General features: G+C 37.0%; 1 protein-coding gene across 4 annotated transcripts in view; it reads right to left on the bottom strand.

Moving 5' to 3' along the window:
• Window positions 1-390: 390 nt before the first annotated feature.
• GABRA3 (gamma-aminobutyric acid type A receptor subunit alpha3) overlaps window positions 391-24333 on the bottom strand; it is a 390132-nt gene continuing 366189 nt past the window's right edge. For all 4 annotated transcript variants that reach the window (XM_027607297.1, XM_027607296.1, XM_027607295.1 and 1 more), the window contains 2 exons: window positions 22895-23106; window positions 391-2649 (listed from right to left, as the gene is read on the bottom strand). In XM_027607297.1, the coding sequence (XP_027463098.1) occupies window positions 2314-2649; window positions 22895-23106 (548 nt within the window). In that variant the 3' untranslated portion in view covers window positions 391-2313. The remainder of the gene's footprint in view (window positions 2650-22894; window positions 23107-24333) is intronic.

Here is a 24333-nt window from a genome sequence, read left to right as displayed (position 1 = left end):
GTAATGAGACCCTTGAGTCAATCAAAGCTATGTTTTCACGTGGGTTCCATTTTGGATCAACTGTAATAGGTATCTTGCTCAGGGGCTACTCTTTTTCCAGCTTATTTCAATAGTGTTAAGTAGAAAGCAAGGGTGACTTGAGAGTGGGGGTGAAAGACGAGTAATCAAAAAAGTCTCTTGGAGTGCCTTGGTGGCTGTCAGTTGAGTGTCCAACTCTTGATTTTGGCTCAGGTCATGATCTCAGGGTCATGGGATCAAGCCCTATATCCCACATCAGTTTCTTCACTCTGCAGAGAGTCTGCTTGAGATTCTTTCCCTCTCCCTCGGTCCCTCCCACTGCTCATGCACACTCTTTCTCAAATAATCTAAAAAAAAGTTCTCCAGTCTGAGTACAATTCAGAATTTTAATAAACAGCCGCTAAACATTGCACCAAAGCATTTGGAAACACAATTTCTACAGAAAGGCAAAGGTCAGGCTTTCATTCTAAACTCCTTTAGACGATCATTAACAACAGCCCCACCCACCCCACCACCCCCCAACCCCACATACCCACAACACTACACTCTTCTAGTCATGAAATTGCCTACAGACATACTCTTAGAAATAATGGGACTGGCATGCATTATCCCAGCAATGGCAGAGAAGCAGGGGATGGAGGGGATGGATGGGTGCAAAGGCAACCAGTGGCTAATGATAAACCCCTTAGGAGCTTTGTTTAGGGAGTGGGCAGGGAGAGTCTGATTTTGGTGCCATCTGTGGCTTTACTTGGGCTTCTGGGATAATCTGGACTAGTGGCTGGGACTGCCATCTTAATATCATTCCATTGAGCCATGACTATTAGAAGTGGTCTCCTTAGGTGACACATTGTAACTTCTACAAATCTTTTTGGTATCCAAACTGCATGCAGGAGTCAGCAGGACTGTTGAGATTGTGCTGATTCAGAGGTCAAGTGGACCTGGCTTCTCAGTCCTGTCTTCATTTTGGTCTTTGGAAAGGGACCCATGATAGTTCTCTATTACAGACACTTATAAGGTGTCTAGGCAAGTCATTTAAACATCTGAGAGTCAGTTTTTCTATCTTATAAAAATTTTACAATCATAATACATTAAGAACAAATGAGATCAAATGGCCCCTAAGTAATATATTAACAAACTGGTAATAATGATTCACTTGACTGAAAAATCAACTAGACTCCAATTCACCCCTCTAAGAATTGGCATCAATAGAGGACCATAGTTCCCTGACATAGTGAGAGCACAGTTCTTAGATCTGGGCTAGCATTTAGGGTGTGGAGGGCATGGAAGGAATAACTGGACTTTCACCTGCCAGTGGCCCTCTCTTTAGAGCCAGACTTTAAGCTTTTACCACCCAGCCCAAATCTCTTGCCTCATCCAGTATTTGACTAGTTGCCTTGGCAGGGAGGTGACTTTCCTACCCAATTAAAAAAAAATATTGTGTAGGCATTTGATCTAGATCTTTTTGTTTCTGTTTGTCCCTTTTTAATATAAATTACAAAAATACTTGATCCTTTTCCTGAAGAATTTGCAGACAGTAATGAGTCCAAACTAAGCAGTGTCCAGCTGACAAGGGAGGGTCAAAGGGCTTTTCTGAAGGGAGAGATATACCAAAGAAGATACTATTTTCCTGAGCAGCTGAACATGGCAGAGCATCAGCCATCTTGAGGCCAGGCTGGCCTAATTGGTTCTGTTTTGGCTATATATCATTGACATTAGTGAGTTTCAACAGTCCCCACTAACCTCCAAGCCAATAAAGAGGCTGGGGCCAGGTTTAGAGGTTAGCACTGGCTCCTGCCTTTGCTAGCAGTACTTTTGCATAGTGGGCCCAGCTGTAGGTAAAGGAAATAGCAAGCCAGGACCATATGGGATAGCCTGGTTCGTGAACGAGTCAGAATCACCTGATCTGGACCAGTCAAGAATCCTCCTTGGTCTGGACCACTCAAATAGCCAAGTTTCCCACTACAAGCAGTTGAGTCTCCTGTTCTTTTTGCAGTGGGCAGAGTGCAATAAAATACATGCAGTGCCCTCAGCTGGGGGAGACTGACAGACTAAGATGAGCAACTAAACAAATGGCAGTGTTTGGCTCTGATGAGGGTACACTCAGCAATGTCAGGGGGACAAGTAATTTTTCTGTTATTATTTTTTTCATTGAGATTCATAAATATGAATTGAGAGTCACAGCTTGGTAGAGAGTTAAAAAGAAGAATCCTGAAATACAGAAAGGGGAGCCCTGGGGTTTGGGGGCCTGGATGCTTCCTAGGGTATACAGTGCTCTGGTTGCTGCATCACCACTATCTAGTGTTTGCGGATCATGCCCTTGATAGCTGACTCCCGGTTGACATAGGTGGCCCAGTAGACCAGATTAAAAATGGCAAAAAGCACAGGAAAGATGATGCGGGAAATTTTGTCAACCTTGCTGACACTGTTGTAGGTCTTGGTCTCAGTCGGGATGTCCTGCACGTAGTTGGTCTTGGGTGAAGCAATAATTGTTGGGGTTGAGGAGGCACTGGGAGCAGCGCCCTTGGAGATAGTGGAGAACTCAGTTTCCTTGGCCAGATTGATGGGATAGGTGGTCCCCACGATGTTGAAGGTGGTGCTGGTTTTCTTTGTTGGGGCTGCTGGTGTTTTCTTCTAGGAGCCAGAAAAAGTAGGGGAAAAGGGGGGACAAAACAAAAGCTAATTAATTCATTATACAGAGCACCTTCAGAGGCTGTAGGGAGGAGGAGCCATGAGGGAAGTTAAGAAACAGGGGCCAGGAAGCCAATAGCACTGAGTAGCCAGGTTTGTGTCTAAGGATAATTGAAGATGAGCTTGAAACAGAAAACTTGCATCATCCTGGTTTACTAGCTATGTGGCTTTGGCCAAGTCACTTCTCTTTGTGTTTTAGTCTCTTCATCTGTAAAATGAAAATCAAAATATTTGGCAGGGTTGTTGGGAGGATCAGATGAAAGAATGGTGGTAAGAATCACTGGAAAACTGTGAAATGTTGGTCACATGTAGGGTCTTATATAGTCATGTGATTTGATCCTCACAGTAACCCTATCAAGTAGGTAGGTGAGATTACTCCCATTTGACAGATGATAAAACTCAGCCTCAGACTGAGTAGCAGAGCCCACACTAGCCACCTGGGCTCCTGACTTTTATCCAGGGCTGTACTGTGTTGCTTTCTATAGGTGCGAGGCACTTTTTGGTTACCCGAGAAATAACTCCAAAAGGCTTCAACCATCAAGTGGCACATCCCCTGTGAGGAAGAGAGCTATGTGAGTCTGAAAGTCATTTCATCTTAAAGACACAATAAATACTATGGCATGTTTACATGCATCATTACAACAGTATTTCACCCTTCATGCACTGTAAATGTGTTCAGCAAACTAGGGGGCACACCAGGGTTTTCCACTCATACATGGATGCAGGCAGGAGCCAAGGCCTCCCCAGGGAGCTATGCAAATATTTCCCTCTGACACAGCAAGCCCCTGGCTGTTTCTGCCTTTGTTATGACACTGCCCTTTGTAAATTTTTTTTCAGAATAAAAACTCAATGAGAAACAAACATGCACACATGTGCCCATTTGTTCCCACATATATGATTTGTGTACACATGGACCCTCTATGAAGAAAAGGAAACAAAGCTCAGGTCTAAATCAGAAGAAAGTGGCTGAGCTCATAGTCTATAGTGATTGCTGCCTCCCTCTGCACTCTGGCCTTTTCTTCTTTCCATCCCTTTTTGTTTCTAGGGAAAAGTTGGGGATAGATGAGCTTCAGAAATGCCCACGAGTATTTGATGAAGAGTGATAACTACTTGCATTGCCCTAATTTCACACACCTCATTTGTTCCCTTTCTCAGTGTTATTTTGCTTCCCAGCATCTGTAATTTTACTTTACTCCTCTGCTTCTTGTTTCCTTCCAGGGTTTCTCTACTCCCACCTTCTCTTACTGACCCCTTTCTCCTAATCTCTTTATTTTCTTCTTTACATCAGAGTCCCTACCATTTTGATTTTCCTCATTTTAGAACATACTGCCATTTACCTTCCTGATTCAAGTATAACTTTGCCAAATATTTACTGAATATCTACTGGGTCAAAGCTATGCTAGGTATTTAGGGATAGGTGGGAAGGTTAAAAGATGAATCCATTTCAATCCCTGTTTTCTAGGAGTTTACAGTCCAGTGGGGCAGAGAGCTGTAGGAACACATTAGTGCTATATAATATGATCAGAGTTCTAACAGATATGGGCAAATTATAACATATATGATGAGAATTCAGTAAAACAAGGGACAAAGTACCTATAGATGTTGGAAAAGGTAGCTCAGAGAAGGCAATGAAGTTTGTGACCTGGGTCACAGAAGATAAGCAGGAGCTCATCAGATGAAGATGCAGCACAGGCTAAGGGCACTGCTTGTTTGAGGGGATGATAAGAAGTCTGTTGTAGCTGGATCACAGTGTACATGGCAAAGGCTTTGTATGCCATGCCCTCCTGCTCTGCCTGCCCATGCTGACTTTAGAGTTTTCAATCAATCAGAGAGGGGGTGTGGGATAAATGAGTGTTGGTTTAAGTACATGAACCATCTCACTAATAGGTCTTTTTATAAAGCAATACTGTTCTTTCTCTTTAAGAATTGCAGCCACATTGCTACACATGGAAGGGGGACAGAGCTCTAAGGCTTCTAAGAGCCTTGTAAGTGCCTTAAATACTACATGGGATTCATTTATAATTAGCAACTTCATTGTGTGAATAGAGGCCTGGTGCTAAATGCCTCTGCTATTAAATAGCACTTTACTTGTTTGCCTGCTTATTAATTTGCTTAGTAATCTCTTTTTTTCTTTTTGTGGATAGACAAAGAAAAAAGGAGAAAGGAAAGAAAAGAACCCCACTACCTTGACTTTGCTAGAATCTTTCATGTTATTTCATTTAGTCAACATTTAAGCTGGTTATGACCAAGTATCTGAAACAATCATTCCAAACAGCAAACACTTTCTTTAGCTTCATAAGTCTTTTTTGTTCTATAGGTGAGGAGAAGCAGCAGTTGATTTAATCTCAGATTTTTAAAGCAATAAAGGAAAATTACCTTTTAATTTCCCTTGCCCTTTCCAACATGGCACATTTTAATCAACCATTTTAATTTTTACCTAAATTGTCAAAGAAGGAAATCAAAGCAAAAGCTGTACTGTCAAGAAGACAGAAACAGGAGGTAGAGATTAATGGTTAATCCATTTCTGTTTCTAGTTTTCAATATTTCCCTATGCTCTGGAATTTGATAGATACAAATTAGATTTAGTTTTGACCAAGTTGTGATTCTCTTCATTCCTTCCTAGTCAAGTGCCTGACTTAGGCATGTCATAGAGGTTTAGTGAAAAAAAGATGACCCTCCTCCCATTGAAGATTCTCAATCTGATTTCCAGTTTGTTCCTCCTTAGTCTTGACCTCTCCTATACAGAGAATATATCTTTATAGTTCAGCTGGGAGTAATACCCACACCCCCAAACTGAAATTGACTCATGCATGTGGGTGCGTGTGTGTGTGTATGCGCACAAATTCCCCCAAGCAGTATGACTCCCAGGACACCTTTCCATCTAGAAAGCCATCTTATATGGATTTTGGGATGAAGCAATGAAAAATTGTATGGACCAATGCATGTCCAATTCAAGGGTTTTCCTCAGATGGCATTCCTGTCTATTGTTCTAGAAATGCTAATTACAGGGTTAGTTGGAGCCCTGAATGTACTTGATACTCAGCCAGGACCTCAGAGTATATGCAGATATGGCCCAGTGTTTCTGAATCCACCCCATAACAGACATTCAACTTTCCTGAACCCCAGTTTTCATAAGTGGAGCAAAGTAATGACATATAAGCTACGAGAGACTCAAAGACAAATCAGAGAAGTGACAAAAAAAGTCCAGGACCAGATGGCTTCATGGGTAAATTCTACAATACATTTAAAGAAGAGTTAAACCTATCCTTCTCAAATTATTTTTAAAAGTTGGAGAAGAGAGAACACTTCCAAACTCATTTTATGAGGCCAGCATTACCTTGATATCACAACCAGACACCACACACACACACATATTACAGCCCAAGATCCCTGATGAACTTACATTCCAAAACCCTCAACAAAATATTAGCAAATCAAATCTAACAGTACATTAATTAAAAGGATTATATAGCATGATCAAGTGGGATTTATTCCAGTGATGCAAAGATGGTTCAAAATCCACAAATTAATGAATGTGATACACCACAATAACAAAAAAAAGGATAAAAATCATATGGTCATCTCAATAGATGCAGAAAAAAGCATTTGACAAAATTCGACATCCATTTATGATAAAAACTCTAAACAAAGTGAGGATAGAAGAAGTGTACCTCAACATAATAAAAATCATATATGACAAGTCCACAGCTAACATACTCAAAGGTGAAAAGCTGAAAACTTTTTCTCTAAGATCAAGAACAAGACAAGGATGTCCACTCTCATCATATTTTATTCAATATAGTATTGCAGGTCCTAGCCACAGCATAAAAGAAATAAAAGTCATCCCAATTAGAAAAGAAGTAAAACTGTCATTATTTGCAGATGACATGATACTATATATAGAAAACCCTAAAGACTCCACTGAAAAACAACTAGAACTAATACATTCAGTAAGGTTGTAGGATACAAAATTGACATACAGAAATCACTTGCATTTCTATACACTAATAATGAGCTAACAAAAAGACAAATTAAGAAAATCCCATATGATTTCACTCTTATGTGGAATTTAAGAAACAAAACAGATGAACATAGGGGAGAGGAAGGAAAAATAAAATAAGATGAAAACAGAGAGAGAGAGACAAACCACAAGAGACCTTTAACTATAGGAAACAAACTGAGGGTTGCTGGAGGGGAGGGGAGTGGGGGGAAGTGGTAACTGGGTGATGGGCACTTGATGTAATGAGCACTGGGTGTTGTATGCAAACAATCACTAAATTGTACCTCTGAAACTAATAGTATATGCTGATTAAATTGAATGTAAATAAAAATTTTTAAAAATGCAAAAAAAAAAATTTCATTTACAGTTGCATAAAAAATAATAAAATACCCAGGAATAAATTTAACCAAGGGGGATTTATGACATTGATGAAAGAAATTGAAGACAACACAAATGGAAAATTATACTGTCTCATGGATTTGGAGAATTAACATTTTTAAAAATGTCCATACTACCCAAAGCAATCTATGGAATTCAATGCAATCCCAGTCAAAATACCAATGGTGTTTTTCACAGAACTAGAACAAAAAATTATAAAATTTGTATGAAACCACCAAAATACCCCAAATAGCTAAGCAATCTTGAGAAAGTGGAACAAAGCTGGAGGTATCATGCTCACTGATTTCAAACCATACTACAAAGCTATAGTAATCAAAATGGTATGGTACTGGCATAAAAATAGACATATGGATGAATAGAAAAGGGGATCCAGAAATAAACCTATGATTATATAGCCAATTAATCTCTGACCAAAGGAGGTAAAAAGATCAAATGGGGGAAAGGCAGTTTCTTCAATAAATGGTGCTAGGAAAACTGAACAGCTACATTCAAAAGAACAAAACTGGACTACTGTCTTATACCATATACAAAAATAAACTCAAAATGCATTAAAGGTGTGAGTGGAAGATCTGAAAACATAAAACTTCTAGAAGAAAACATAGGCAGTAAGCTATTTGTCATCAGTCTTAGGAATATTTTTTAAGACAAAAATCTCCTTAGGAAATGGCAACAAAAGCTAAAATAAACAAATGGGATTATATCAAACTAAAAAGCTTCTGTACAGGAAAGGAGACCATCAACAAAATGAAAAGACTACATACTAAATTGGAGTAGATATTTGTAAGTCATACATCCAACATATATAAGGAAGTTATGCAACTTAATATAAAAATAATCAACCTGATTAAAAAATTGGCAGAGGACTTGAAAATATACAGATGGTCGATAGACATGAAAAGATGCTCAACATCACTAATCATCAAGGAAATGCATATCAAAACTACAATGAAATATTCACCTCACATTGGTCAGAGTGGCTATTATCAACAAGACAAAAAAAAAAGTGTTGGTGAGGTTGTGGAGAAAAGGGAACCTGCATATACTGTTGGTAGGAATGTAAATGGATTCTGGTACTATGGAAAACAATATGAAGGTTCCTCAAAAATTTAGAAATATCATATGATCCAGTAATTCCACTACTGGGTATTTACCTAAAGAAAATGAAAACACTAACTAGAAGGGATACATAGACCCTATGTTTATTGCAACATTATTTACAATGGCTAAGATATGGAAGCAACCTAAGTGTCCATCAATAGATGAATGGATAAAGGAGATATAGCATATATATACAATGGAACATTACTCACCCATAATAATTAAATCTTGTCATTTGCCACAACATGGATGGACCTAGAGGGTATTATGCTAAAATAACTCAGAGAAAAACAAATACCATATGATTTCACTTATATGTGGAATCTAAGAAAACAAAACAGAAATGGACTCTAGATATAAGAAACTTGGTTACTGGAGAGGGGAAGGATTGGGGGAACAGGTAAAATAGGTGAAAAGGATTAAGAGGTACCAACTTCCAGTTATAAAATAAATCGTGGAGATGTAATGTATGGCATAGGGAATACAGTCAATAATATTATAATAACTTTGGTGACAGTAACTATACTTATGGGGATCCTTTCATAATGTATAAAATAAATCATGGTATACACTTGAAACCAATAAGATATTGTACTATTAAGATAATATGTAAGATATTGAAACTAATAAGAAATTGTCAATTATACTTCAGTAAAAAAGGCAAAAAAAAAAATCCAAAAAACAAAATGGAAAAAACCTAATCAACCCAGTTTTTAAACCGGCAAAGGACTTGAATAAACATTTCTCTAAAGATATACAAATGGCCAACAAGCATTTGAAGAGATGCTTAACAAGCACTAGTCATTAGGGAAATGGAAATGAAAACCACAATGAGAGGGGCTCCTGAGTGGCTCAATCGGTAAAGCATTTGACTTCAGCTTAGGTCATGATCTCAGGGTCCTGGGATCCAACCCCACATCACATCGGGCTCACTGCTCAGCAGGGTGTCTATTTCTCCCTCTCTTTCTGTGCCCCCCACTCGTGCTCTTTCCCCCTCTCTCAAATAAATAAAATCTTAAAAAAAAAAGAAAACCACAATGAGGTACCTACCACCTCAGAGCCATTAGGATGTCTTCTATCAACAACAACCACAATAAAACAGAAAATAACAAGTGTTGACAATGATGTGGAAAAAATGGAGTCCTTGTGCACTGTTGGGAATGTAAAATGGTGCAGCCACTATGGAAAATGGTATGTTGGTTCCTCAAAAAATTAAAAATAGAATTAAAGTGTGACCCAGCAATTCTAGTTCTGGGTATATATTCCCCAAAATTGAAAGCAAGGCTTCAAAAAGATTTGTACACCCATGTTCATAGCACCATAACTCCCAAGAGCAAAAAGCAAATGCAACTGAAGTGTCTATAGAGAAAAGAATGGATAAGCAAAATGTGGTCTAACCACACAATAGAATATTATTCAGCCTTAAAAATGAAGGATATTCTGATACATGCTAGGTCATGAATGAATGTTGAGGACATTATGCTAAGTGACATAAGCCAGTCACAAATGACAATTTTTATATGATTCCACTTAAGGTACTTAGAGTATTCAGATTGATAGAGACAGAAAGTAGAATGGTTGCTAGGGGGAGGGTAGAGGGGAGAATGGGGATTACTTGTTTAATGGGTAGTTTCAATTTGACCTCCTTGAGAGAAGGGGCCATGTTTTACTGTTCACTGCTGTACACCCAGCACCTAACACAGAACCTACCATGTAGTAGACACACAGTAAATACTTAACAAATGAATGAATAACTGCAATTTCTCAAAATCCATCATTCTGTTTGCTTTCTTAACCAGACCTGGCCAGGTGGTGTATTACTGCACTCATTCCCTAGCATCATCAACTTCCTCAGTCACTCCAATCCAACCCTTCTACTTGTTTCTGAAAAAAATTTCCATAGCCATTGATGGATTGGTGGCATTTATAAGCTTATATTCTTGAATTATTCTAGTCCTTCAATCTGTGCCTGCAATCTTCCTATGTGTTCATAATCAATTGTTTTCTATTTCTTATAAAGTCTATTTTAAATCTTAACAATTCCTTTTACCTTTTCCATGAGGGATGAAAAAACCATTATATGAAATTTACTTTAACTCACTGTGTACCTTTCTACCCACCAAAACATAGATAGTATTTGAAAGCAGGTCAGGGGTAGAGAAGTATGATATATGCTAGTCAGAGAAAATCCAAGCAGGTAAGCAGAGATCTGAATAAAATGAGGAAGCAAGTCATGAAAAGATCTGAAAACAAAACTTTCAGAGAGAAAGGATAGTAGTGACAAAGCACTTGCCCTTAGAAGGTGAGTGACATGTACAAAGATCATAAAGGAGGCCAATGTGACCTAAGTGGAGTGAATGATAAAAAATTAAAAAAAAAAAAAGATTGGGATGGGGTAATTGGGTGATGGGCATTAAAGAGGCCATGTGATATGATGAACACTGGGTGATATACTCAATTAATGAATCATTGAACATTATATCAAAAACTAATGATGTACTATACCTTGGCTAATTGAATTTAAATAAAAAAAATTTTTTTAAGAAGAATGGTAAAAGGTAGCATCATAGATCTTGGGACCAGATCCTATAAAGCTTTGAAGGTCATGGTAAGGATTATGGATTTTGATCTAAGTATGTTGGGAAGCCATTAAAGTATTTTGAGCAAAATTTTTCTAATTTACAATTTTAAATGAACATTCTGACTATTGGGTATAGAACAGATGGTTAGTGGAGGAATAAAATTAAGAGGCCAATCCATTGAAGCTAGGAACACATATGGAGACTTGTGTGCAAAGGGAAATATCAAGGAAAAAAGGGAACAACAGGAAATCCTGATATATGATAATCCGAGTGAACATCTGAAGCTTCAGAGGAGACATCTTTAGTATAAAAGAGTGGAAGGTTAATGGTCTGAGAGCAATATTGGGGTTAGGAAGATGTGAAATACATTTCTAGAAAATGGGGTAAGAATAACAGCTTCTGCCAAGCAAAAAGGTAGCAGAAGGGAAGTCTCAATTGAGAAATGGGTGTCAGTTAAGACAGGAGTTATTGGAGTAAAAAATAAATATTTTCAGTAAAAAAAAAGCTGGTAATACCAAATGGTTTATTTTCCAGTGAACAGGAGTTCCTGAGAGAAATGAGTGAAAGCTTAAAAAGGATGGGAGGATAAAGTCTGGGAAAAAGCACAGTACAGTACAAAGATAAAAAGTGAAGTGAGGATTAGGGGTGCCTGGGTGGTGCAGTTAGTTAAGCATCTGGCTCCTCGTTTTAGCTCAGATCCTGATCTCATGGCTCTTGAGATAGAGCCCCACATCGGGCCCCGCACTCAGTGTGAGTCTGCTTGGATATTCTCTCCTTCTGCCCCTTCCTCCACTCATGCTCACTCACTCTCACGCTCTCTCTCAAATAAATAAATCCTAAAAAAAAAAAAAAGAAGTGAAGGGAGGATAAATAATCACACAAGAAACTACAATTAGGACACTGACCAGGGGTGACACAGAGGTAAGCCCTGTAGAGCATATGACCTCACATATTTACAATGAAGTTTATCATGAGGCTTTGATATCTGGTGGCCATTCCAAACATACTAATATCATTGGCTGACTTAACTTTTATGGTCTTCCTGGAAAAACAAAACATTAGAACAAGCATACAGGCAATCAGACTGATTCATTTCCAAAGCCCTCACCTAGTGGTGGAAACAGTAACAGTGCTTGGCAAGTGGGATAATGCAGAGCTTATCTGATAGAACTGGCCACAGGCTCTATTCTAGTTTATGATGTCAGATGTGTCATCCAAGTGAAAAACAATGACTGAGCTTGGAATGGTTGCAAATAATGTAAACTAGTTATGAAAATCCTATATATAAAATGAGCACAGAGGAGACAATAATATTGGAAAGATAAGAAAAATAGAGTGAGAGAGCCACATGAAGTGAGCATTAAAGCACAAAGCAGTTTGCATGAGGTAAAGGAGTAGGTAATGATCTGGAAGCAGCAAGGAAGGAATGGCAGGGTGGCTTACACTTGAACTGTCAGCTGAGGAAGTAGTTTCCTCAAGAAACAGCCAATTTAAGGTAAACAGAAAAAAAATGGAGAGAGAGTATTTTGTTTTTTTTCTCTCCTATGACCGTCAGCACTTGGTCCTGTATCAGGGCTCTGTATGTATATGCATATATACCTTACTTTCTTTTTTAGACAATCAGCTTCTGAGTACTAGGGCCATGCTATGTTTAGCTCTGCATCCCACGTATATTTCAAAAATGATTGCTGTTTTTGTTTCAATCGATTCATCAATGATAGAATACTATTGTTGTCAGGGCATTTATGTCTACCATAGAACAGGGTAGGAAGACTACCAGTTTATGAGTACAACTTAACCCACAGTGAATTTTATTCACCGCAAGGGGTGACTCAATTTGTGGCTGTATTTACAGGAATGCCCCACAGATTTAAAAGCCATTAATAATGATAAACTAAATTTTTCCAAGATGTGGATGGAAGTTGAATATATTCTCTAATGTAAAATATTATTCTAGAGCATTCAAATATTTTTTAAGAAGGAAAATCTTTTTTTAAAAGATTTTATTTATTTATTTGCAAGAGAAAGAGAGCATACAAGCAGGAGGAATAGCAGGCAGAGGGAGAAGCATGCTCCCTACTGAGCACAGAGCCTGATGCGGGACTCAATCTGAGCCAAAGGCAGATGTTTAACTGCTGAACCACCCAGGCATCCCTCAAATATTCTTATAATAAGAAAAAGAAGCTAAGAATTACTGCATTTCCAAGATTTAGGTAAGAATTTATGACTATTTTAAAAGTAATTCTTTTTTAAAAAAAAATTTAGAGGGGGAGGGTCAGAGGGAGAGAAAGAATCTTAAGCAGGCTCCATGCCCAGCACAAGCCCACAAGGCTCAATCTCATGACCCCTGAGATCATGACTGGAGCCAAAATCAAGAGTTGGATGCTTAACTGACTGAGCCACCCGGGTGCCCCTAAAAGCAGTTCTAAGAATAATCTTTTTTTTTTAAATGTAGAGGCTTATTTCTTCATTTTATTTGCTTTTATTAATTTTAAAAAAGTTTAATCAAAGTAACACAGTTTTTAAAAAAAGAACTTAAAGGCTTATAATGAAAACCAGAAAACCCTTACCTCAATGTACTCACCACTCAACTTGTCCAGCAAGTCTTATTTTTAATTCTCTTAAGTGATATTTCTAAATGTCTAAATAATATGCTTATAATGCTATTAGTTTCACACATAACCAATCTTTTTTGATAATGATTTACTTCATTAATGTAACCCTTCCCGCATCCTCCAATACAATTATAACAATATTTTTAGTTCAATCAATAATCAGTGGTAACATCATTATAAATGACTATATAAATACATCTAGCCTCCTGCCCCAAACTAGACTAGTTCCTCTCCAGGCTTGCTTGGTGCATACCTTTCATTTTAGGACTTCTGATCACTTATTTCCTCTGTTGCATACTTTCTTTTCTGGATCCATTGTCTTTGTCTTTTACATTCTATTCTTTGTTTTAATAGAACATATCCTCCAGTATCTTCCTAAGGTGGAGTGCATAGGAAAGTTCTGAGATCTTAGAGGTCTGAAAATGGCTACTGTACCTCTTCATTTAATTGATACTTTGGCTAGGCACAGGATTCTAGGTTGAAAAGCATGTGTCCCTCAGATTCATGAGATTTACTACTCCGCTGTCTTCCATCATCCAGTATACTTGAGAAGTCTGATGCCATTCTGTAACCATTTCTTTGCAAAAAAACCCCACATTTCTTTCTTTTTTAGATTATCACTTCATCTCTGGTTTTCTGAAATTTCATGATGATATACCTTTATGTGGGCCTATGAAGTCACTTTCAATCTGGAGTCTTATGTATTTCCATTTGTAAAAATGTCTTGTATTAGTTCTTTGTTAGTTTCCTTCATTCCCTTTTCTCTGTTCACTCACTCTGCAGCTTCTGAGTTGGATTACTTGCTGGATTCATCCCTAAGTCTCTTGCCTTTTCTCTTACATTCTCTCTTTTTTTTTCATTTTGCCCTACTTGTAAGGAGATTTTCCTCAGTTATTTTCCCATTTCTCTATTAAAATTTTTATTTTGGCACTTCTTTTTAATTTCAAGAGCTCTTCCTTATTCTCTGATTTCCTTTTATATTAGCATCTTATTGCTTTATGGATATATTTACAAATATAAAAGTTAGAATTTTCTTTAATCCCTAAACTATCCCTGTTTCCTCCAAGATGAGTTTTTACAAAAAAATCTTTGCTTTTCTCTTTCACATTGCAAACTTCACTTTGATAATCCTTGATATGCCAATATTATTTGACAGCATAAAAGATGTATGTATGCTAAGTGTACCTGAGCTGAGCTTGTTGACTTAAATCCATGATTTAAGATCAGTTGGAAGCAGGTAATTCTTTATGGGGTACTTCAAAATGTCAGTATGTAATGGTCTTTATTCTGGAGAAATTCAGCTTCTTTAAAAACTTCTGCAATTCTTCTAGAAAGTATACATTTGGCTGCAGACATTTTATATGTTGGGCAGGCTCTGTACACAGACTTTTAAACATTCTTCCTAGTTGCTTTATTCTCTGCTATACCAAGCACCTCAAGCCCTGAGTTTCTCTAGGGTTCTATCTTACTCTAGCTTAATAGATTATTCTTATTCTCTCTTTCCACATTCATTCTTCTAAAAAAATGTATTAAAATCTCTTGTCTGACTGAAATCCCATCTCCAGTTCTCCTGGTGTTTATTTATACCTATTTTATTTCTTTACTCTCATTTTAGTGGGTTTGTCAGAGGAAGCAGTGATAAACACATGTAGTTGATCCTCAGAAGCCCACAATTCATCTACTTTTCAGAATGCAATTATAAGGTAGTCATTTGTCTTCATTTGTAAATGAGGTTTTGTTTCTACCTATTCCTTCTTTTCCTTTCCTTTATAATCTCTCCTGTCACATTTTATCTAATCTCTAACCATAGTACAAATCAAATAAATTTTTAAATCATTTATATTATTTTTAAATCCATTCTAGCTTTATAAATCAAATAAGGTTTAATATGTTTCTCTAAAGGAGGAAAAAACTAAACTGAGTTATAATTAGATACCAATATTTTTATTTTCAATGCACTTCATTTTTTCTGTGGGTCAGTGGTTCTCACTGTTAGTTCCTTCACATCGTAGCAGGATAGACAAAGTATAGCACCCTCACATTAAAGATCCATTTTTTGGTGATATATATTTTCTTGATTATTTTTTTAAATTTTATTTTGTTATGTTAGTCACCATACATTACATCATTAGTAAAGATCCATTTTTATGTGTTCTGTAGGGTTTTTTTTTTCCAAATCTCAAAATTGCTTTCTTTTAGATAACTTAAATGGATTGACCATAGAGAGGGACTAAAGAAAAAGACTGATATCATCATCTTTGCAGAAGAGTTTTAGATGATTCTTTTTGTCCTTTTTTTTAATTTTCAGCACTCCTTGGAATTGGAGAAATGGTCATCATTTTTGACATCCAAAGTCTCTTACTAATCTATTCTAGTTCTCTGTCTGCCTTCAAACCATTCCTGCACCTCTTCCTAGCCATAAAAACAGTCCACCACATTTTCCAAAAGACATACATAACAGCCTTTCAGATATCTGAAATTAGCAATCATCATTCCCTTGAGATATGTCCATTATGGTAACCAAACTGGAACAATATTCTTTAAACATGGCTCAACCAGTATAGAATAAAAAGGGCTTATTATCTCACTTGTTCTAGGTAATTCTTATCTCAAACTCAAATCAAATTTGGCTTTTTGAAAGTTACACCAGATGGAAGGCTTACATTAAATTTGCTTTTTCCCTATATCCCAGCATCTTTTTTATAATGGGCAATTATTATTAAGCTTTCCTAAAAGAACTAATGTGGGGGTTTTTTTTTGTATCTATGTATAAGAATTTGATTCAGCTAAGGTTAATCTCTTGTTTCAGCCTGTTCTCTCAAACTTCAGAAATTCTTTTTGATTCATAATTCAGGAGATAATCTTCTCTAACCAACATTCATTAATGCCAACTTACAAATTTGAATTATTGATGACAACATTTAAGAGGAAAGGATCAAAGATGAACCCCTATGGACTATCACAGGGATGTCCATTCAGGTTGACATCCATTCATCAGTCAATTCTATTTGATTTCAATTAGTCAACCAGTGACATCAGCCTAAATGTACTATTTTTTCAACTGCTGTTTCTTCTTCATGAAGGCATAATTAAAAAAAGTAGTTAGAGGTCTTGATAAAGTATATGATATTCCCTGGTTTACCAGTCTAGTAAACTTTTAATACAATTTTTAAGGTTAGTTTGACATAATTTCTTCTTAGTGAATTCAGGCGGGATATCAGTGATTAGTGCTAACTGCTCTTAAAGCATCTGTTTAATAATATATTCTATGTAGCTTTCAGTTTAATATGTCAGAGTAAGGACATCTTTGCTTCCTTCTCTTCTCTGGAACCAAGTAAAAACTATAAGGAAAATGGGAGAAACTCAAACTCCAGTTTTGATGAAATGTGAAAGCATTTTTAACCTTGATCCCAAAAAATAAGGACTCCCAAAGGCAGTAAAAATTGGATCAGGGTGAAGAATACACTGAGGATGCCTCTTATTCTGGAATTCAGACCAAGAATAGAGTCCTAAAAGATGGGTGGCATGACCTGAGTGAGGAAACAAATAGCTCCCATTTTGAAAAAAAAAATCAGTCTTTAGACTGGTACTGAGAACATGCTGAAACATTGTTTGACCACCATGTAGTGGCAGAGGAGGTGGAGACTAGAAAAATTAAAGGATATAATACTATACATACATACATACACATACAAATGCCCACAGACACCTCTGCACCATACATAGAGGACTTTCCTATGAGCAAGGAAAACTTCCTGGTAGTTAGAAGCAGAATCAAAGATATAAGGAGGAGTACTCCTAAGAATTTTATAGATAACAGACAATGATCAAATTAATTAGTCTCAACTACTCACTACTATCCTACTCATTCTCTCAGTCCCTCCCCAAAATGAGACTGTCACACATAGCAGTGCTAGTAAAGAATTCCCCTAATGCAACTTCAAGTATTAATTGAAAACAAACAAATATGGTACTGATGCAAAATGTGTTGCAAAAAGGGGGGAAATGACCAATAAATAATTGTGGAACAACATGAAAAAGCAAACATAAAACACATAAAAAATAAGTCAACGAAGATTATAAAATTAATATAAGGAAAAATAATACTACCACAAAAATGAAGGTGAATAGACACTGGTAAAAACGGTCAGACACATGGAAGACAGGCTTGAGAAAAATGAGCAAAGTGAAATGGAAAATAACAGTTAAAAATTATTAGAGAAAAATAATAGATATGGAAGACAAAGAAAGCTCTATGATATGTATAATTTGTGCTTCTAGGAAGAGAACAGAACACAGATATGTTTTAGGAAAGCTTTCCTAAAACAAAGACAATTGTGAATCTGTAGGTTTCTTCTCAAAATATTCCAAAAAATAGAAATGGAAGGAAAACTTCCAAATTCATTCCATGAAGCCAACATTACCCTGATTCCAAAACCAAAGACTCCACTAAAAATGAGAACTACAGGTAAATATCCCAGATTAACATGAATGCAAACATTCTCAACTAGATACTAGCAACAGTACATTAAAAGGATCATTCACCACGATCAAGTGGGATTAATTCTGGTGCTATAAGGCTGGTTTAATATTGCAAACCAATCAATGTGATACAACACATTAATAAAAGAAAGGATAAGAACCATATATTTCTTTCAATAGATGCAGAAAAAGCATTTGACAAGGTACAACATCAATTCATGATAAAAACCCTGAACAAAGTAGAGATAGAGGGAACATACCTCAACATTAATAAAGGCCACATATGAAAAATTCACAGTGACAATCATCCTCAATGGGGAAAAACTGAGAGCTTTTCCTCTATGGTCAGGAACAAGACAAGGATGTCCACTCTCACCACTGTTATTTAACATAGTACTGGACGTCTAGCCTCAGCATTCAGACAACAAAAAGAAACAAAAGTCATCCAAATCAGCAAGGAAGAAATCAAATTTTCACTACTTGTAGATGGCATGATACTCTATAGAAAACCCAAAGCCTCCACCAAAAATATCACTAGAACTGATACACAAATTCAGTAAAGATTTAGGATACAAAATCAATATATAAAATCTGTTGCACTTCTATACACCAATAATGAAGCAGCAATGAAGATGAAGAGAAATCAAGGAATTGATCTCATTTACAATTGTATCCAAAACCATAAGATACCTAGGAATAAACCTAACCAAAGAGGTAAAAGATCTATATTCTGAGAACTATAAAACACTGATGAAAAAAATTGAAGATGACACAAAGAAATGGAAAAACATTACATGCTCATGGATTGGAAGAACAAAATTGTTAAAAGTTCTATACCATCCAAAGCCATCTACACATTTCATGCCATCCCTATCAAAATACCAACAGTATTTATCACAGCACTAGAACAAACCATCCTAAATTTTGTATTTAACAAATATTGTTAAAATACCCAAAGCAATCTACTCATTTAAAGCAATCCCTATCAAAATACCATCAGTGTTTTTCACAGAGCTAGAACAAACAATCCTAAAATTTGTATGGAACCATAAAAGACCCTCAAATAGCCAAAGCAATCTTAAAAAAGAAAAGCAAAGCTGAAGGCATCACAATTTCAGACTTCAAACTATAATACAAAGCTTTAGTCATCAAGATAGTATGGTACTGGCACAAAAAGACACTTAGATCAATGGAACAGAATAGAAAACCCAGAAATGAACCTGCAAACTATATGGCCAACTAATCTTTGACAAAGCAGGAAAGAATACCCAATGGAAAAAGGACAGTCTCTTTAACAAATGGTGTTGGGAAAACTGGACAACAACATGCAGAAGGAAAATGAAACTGGACCACTTTCTTATACCATACATAAAAATAAATTCAAAATGGATGAAAGATCTAAATGTGAGACAGGAAACCATCAAACTCCTAGAGGAGAACACAGGCAGCAACCTTTTTGACCTAGGCCACAGCAACTTCTTATTAAATATGTCTCCTGAGGCAAGGGAAACAAAAGCAAAGATGAACTATTGGGACTTCAAAATAGCTTCTGCACAGTGAAGGAAACAATCAACACAACTAAAAGGCAGCTTATGGAATGGGAGAAGATATTTGCAAATGACATATCAGATAAAGGGTTAGTATCCAAAATCTATAAAGAACTTATCAAACCCAACACTCCCAAAACAAACAATCCAGTTAAGAAATGGGCAGAAGACATGAATAGACACTTTTCCAAAGAAGACATCCAGATGGCTAACAGACACATGAAAAGATGCTCAGCATCACTCATCATCAGGGAAATATAATCAAAACCACAATGTCCTGTCAGAATAGCTAAAATTAACAAAGCAGGAAACAACAGATGTTGGAGAGGATGGGGAGAAAAGGGAACTCTCTCACACTATTCGTGGGAATGCAAACTGGTGCAGCCACTGTGGAAAACAGCATGGAGGTACCCCAAAAAGTTAAAAGAGAACTACCCTATGATCCAGCAACTGCACTACTAGGTATTTATGCAAAGGATACAAAAATACTGATTGTAAGGCATATATGCACCCCCAATGTTTATAGCAGCAATGTCCATAATAGCCAAATTATGGAAAGAACCCAAATGCCCATCAACTTATGAGTGGATAAAGAAGTTGTGGTATAGATATAAAATGGAATATTACTGAGCCATAAAAATAACAAAATCTTGACATTTGCAATGATGTGGATGCAGCTGGACAGTATTATGCTAAGAGAAATAAGTCAATAGAGAAAGACAATTATCATATGGTTTCACTCATATGTGGAATTTAAGAAACAAACCAGAGGATCATAGGGGAAGGGAGGGAAAAATAAAATGAGGCAAAATCAGAGAGGGGGACAAACCATAAGAGACTCTGAACTAAGGAAACAAAGTGAGGGTTGCAAGAGGGGATGAGGGTGGGGGGATCCGGTAACTGGGTGATGGGCATTAAGGAAGGCATGTGATATAATGAGCACCGGGTATTATATGCAACAGATGAATAACTGAACTCTACATTAGAAACTAATGATACGCTATATGTTAACTAATTGAATTTAAATAAAATAAGTTTAAAAAAAGAAGTTTTGATATATATACTGGATTACTGAGCCATAAAAAGAACAAAATCTTGACGTTTGCAATGACATGGATGGAGCTGGAGAGTATTATGCTAAGTGAAATTAGGCAGTCAGAGAAAGACAAATACCATGATTTAACTCATATGTGGAATGTAAGAAACAAAACAAATGAACACAGGGTGGGGAGAGAGGCAAACCATAAAACAGATTCTTAACTATAGAGAACAGACCGATGGTTATTGGAGGGGAGGTGGGAAGGGAGGTGGGTTAGATGGGTGATGGGTATTAAGGAGGACACTTGTGATGAGCACTGGGTATTGTATGTAAGTGATGAATCACTAAATTGTACACCTGAAACTAATATTACACTATAGTTAATTAACTGGAATTTAAATAAAAACTTGGAAAAAACCCCACATGGTGTCCTAGGAAAAAATTCATACAGACAGATCAAGATATATCCTTATAAAGTAACTGGAATTTGTAAATAAAATATACATTTGTATGGGCTTCTAGGCCATAAAATCAAGTCTTCATTAAAAGGGCGCCTGGGTGGCTCAGTTGGTTAAGCATCTTGCTTCGGCTCTGGTCATGATCTCAGGGTTCTGGTATTGATGCTTGCTCCATGCTCAGCAGGGAGCCTGCTTCTCCTTCTCCCTCTGACTCTCCCCCATGCTCTCTCTCTCTCTCTCTCTCTCTCAAATAAATAAATAAAATCTTTAAAAAATTCTTCATAGAAACAATCAGTGATAGAATTGAGTATAGCAATTAATGCCTACATGGACATCAGAGAGAGAATGGGACCTATGAATTATACAACAGCACAACTACAATTCAAGTATAAACAATTGACAGATAATTTTATACATGCAATATAGTAGGAAATATGGTTCCCATGAGCCTTAAAAAATCTTTTAGATGATAGCCTTGAGGTAACTAAGCAATAAATGGAAAAATGGGCTATCTTCTCAAAATAGTCCTTTTATCCATTTAAATGTAGAAATATGACTAATCAACTATAGGAATTATGACTGCATAAAAGCATGTAAATGCTATAAACCTTGACAGTGCGGAAGTAGTTTGACAATGCAGAAATAGCATTATAAAAAACAAAAGTTAGGAAGTGACAAGGACAGAGAAGGTGAGAGGTAAGATAAGTATACAAATTTTCTTGTTTTGTAGTGTGTGATGGGTCAATAGGCCTTGTTCATAGATGACAAATCAAGTATTAGATGGATCAATATATTTTAAGAATAAAAAGGTAACAACTACACTAAGTATAATAATAAAACCACCCCAAAATTTCCTATGATAGAGTATAGTTAGTAGAAACATGCTTATTTCTTCATAATTTATAGCAAGGACTTAATAAATTCTATCTAAACAGTGAAAATCTATTCTAAAATTTTGCCAACTCACCAGGCTGTATTCTATGAAATATATCTTTTCCTCCAGTTTGAAAAATCTTCATTATCTTTTCTCTTCTCCATGATTCTTCATAGTACTGGAATGGTTCTGGGACCACATCTGCCAGTTCTTTTTAGCATCTTTGGATAGGTCTTCATCTAGATCTAGAGATCTGAACTCTTTTAAAGCAGCCAAGGACAATAATCTTGATTTCACAGCATTTATGTTTTATTCCTACCAACTCTGGTTGGTTTATTGGCTTTTTTTCCTCCTTCCCATCTCTCCACCAATCCAACTAACATTTATTCAGCTTTTACCATGAATCAGGTGCTGTGCAAGAATACTGGCTAGTTAGAAAGATGATGCAGACAAGCCCCTGCCCTCAAAATGTTCAGTCTGATGAGGAGGCAGATAAACAACTCTAATACAAATGTAGGATTTTAATAGTAGGAGCACCCTTCTCCTACCAGAAGAAAAGCTAAAACTATCTGGATGATTCTTGGAAAGGTTCTATAGAGAAAATAGCATTTAAACTGTGTCCTTGAAGAATGAGTTGGAAAAAAAAGAATGAGTAGATCTTTACCAGGCAGGAAAAAAAGAAAAGAATAATCTAGGTAGAGCATAAAAAATTAAGCAGAGACACAGAAGGAATATCTCTTTAGTTTGAATGTAGTGGGAATATACTGAAAAGTGAAGGGCAGAGTTGGCCCTAGAGACTGTGCACTTTTCTGGGTGGCTTTATAAGTACAATGTGTTCCCCTTGATTCTAGCAGTATCATACTTAGGGTCGGTCTCTCATCACAAGACATCAACCCTCCGTGATACCTCTTTTCTTTGCCCCCAGCAAACACTCCACTTTGCCAAGAAGCACTCCAGTTGAGAATTGGATTGATGACCCCAGTGAATAGCACACAGCCTTGGCCAGTTCCCACAGGCTGCAGGCTGCCCACTCCTGGTTCCAATACAGTTCTCTCAGGGAGTGCTTCCCAGCCCCCACCATTGCTATATCTCACCTTCATCTCCAGGGCCTCTGGCACCTTCTTGCCTTCCCAAGCCCAACTCCGCTTGGTGAAGTAGTTAACAGTGGCAAATTCAATCAGCGCAGAAAATACAAAGGCATAACAGACGGCTATGAACCAATCCATGGCCGTCGCATATGCCACTTTAGGTAAGGAGTTTCTGGCACTGATACTCAAGGTGGTCATGGTGAGAACAGTGGTGACACCTGGGGAGAGAGAAGATGAGAACAGTTGCCACTGGAAGACATTTAGAGCATATATGATGAGATCACCAAATTTGACTTATGAGGAGGAGCACTCAAAATGGTCCCTTTAAAGTAAACACAGAGAATGTCAACATGGGATGGTTCTACCTAGTAATTACCCCATCCCAGTTTTCACAGGAATAGAAATCTCCAGTATAACACTTCTAAAAGTTCTGCTCTAGGGGTGCCTGTATGGCTCAGTTGTTAAGCATCTGCCGTCGGTTCAGGTCATGATCCCAGAGTCCTGGGATTGAGCCCCCTGTTGGGATCCCTGCTCAGTGGGAAGCTTGCTTCTCCCTCTCCCACTCCCCCTGCTTGTGTTCCCTCTATTGCTATCTTGTAAAATAAATAAATAAAATCTTTAAAAAAAAAAAAGTTCTCCTCTAGCCTCTGCTTAAACATTTCCACTGAAGAACAGGTAATCTACTCCATGGTAAGAACAGTTTTTAATTAGAAAATCTTACCTTCTGAACTGAAACCTGCCTTCCTCTAACTCCTAGCCCACTGACTAATCTCAGTGTTCTTTCTCTGGCAACACAAGAAAGAAAAGTCTGCTCCCTCCTTTCCAGGACAGGCTTTCAGAGAGTTGGAGAGGGTGGACATGATTCCTCATGAATATGTTAATCTCCAGAATTGACATGGCCACTTCTTTCTCTTGTTTCTTTTCCTTCCCCATTCTGGTAGTTCTCTTCTGAACAGCCCAGAACCTGAGCCCAAGACTCAAGATTTTCACTTCCCTTACTGTGGACACTATTCTAATACTGCAACAAACTATTGTAGAAGATGGTACTTTAGCTGCATCACAGTACAGGTCCTATTGAGCTTTGTGGACAACCAAAGCTATTCCAATATCTATTTCTTGTGAGTTTTTGTCAAACCACAGCTTGCTTTTAGATCAATTCTTTTTTCTTGGCGGTGTTATTAACCTAAATTTAAGACTTCCCATTATTCACTTATAATTCTATTAAAATTATTTTTTCTAATCTGTTTGTATTTTAGATATACATATGAGCTATACAGTGTTGTGAGGAACAATATGAGCTTTATAATCAGATTGAAAATAGACTGAAATTCTGGCAATTCTACTTACTAGTAATATACCTAGAACAACGTGATTTACCCCACTAAGCCTGTTTTATTATGTCTAAAATGTGTGATTATACCAGACTCAGAAATTCGTTGGGGGAT

This window comes from Zalophus californianus, chromosome X, assembly GCF_009762305.2.
Source record: "Zalophus californianus isolate mZalCal1 chromosome X, mZalCal1.pri.v2, whole genome shotgun sequence".
Taxonomy (NCBI): Eukaryota; Metazoa; Chordata; class Mammalia; order Carnivora; family Otariidae; genus Zalophus; species Zalophus californianus.
Note: the sequence above shows the minus strand (reverse complement) of the source record. Positions and strands in the feature narration are given on the sequence as shown.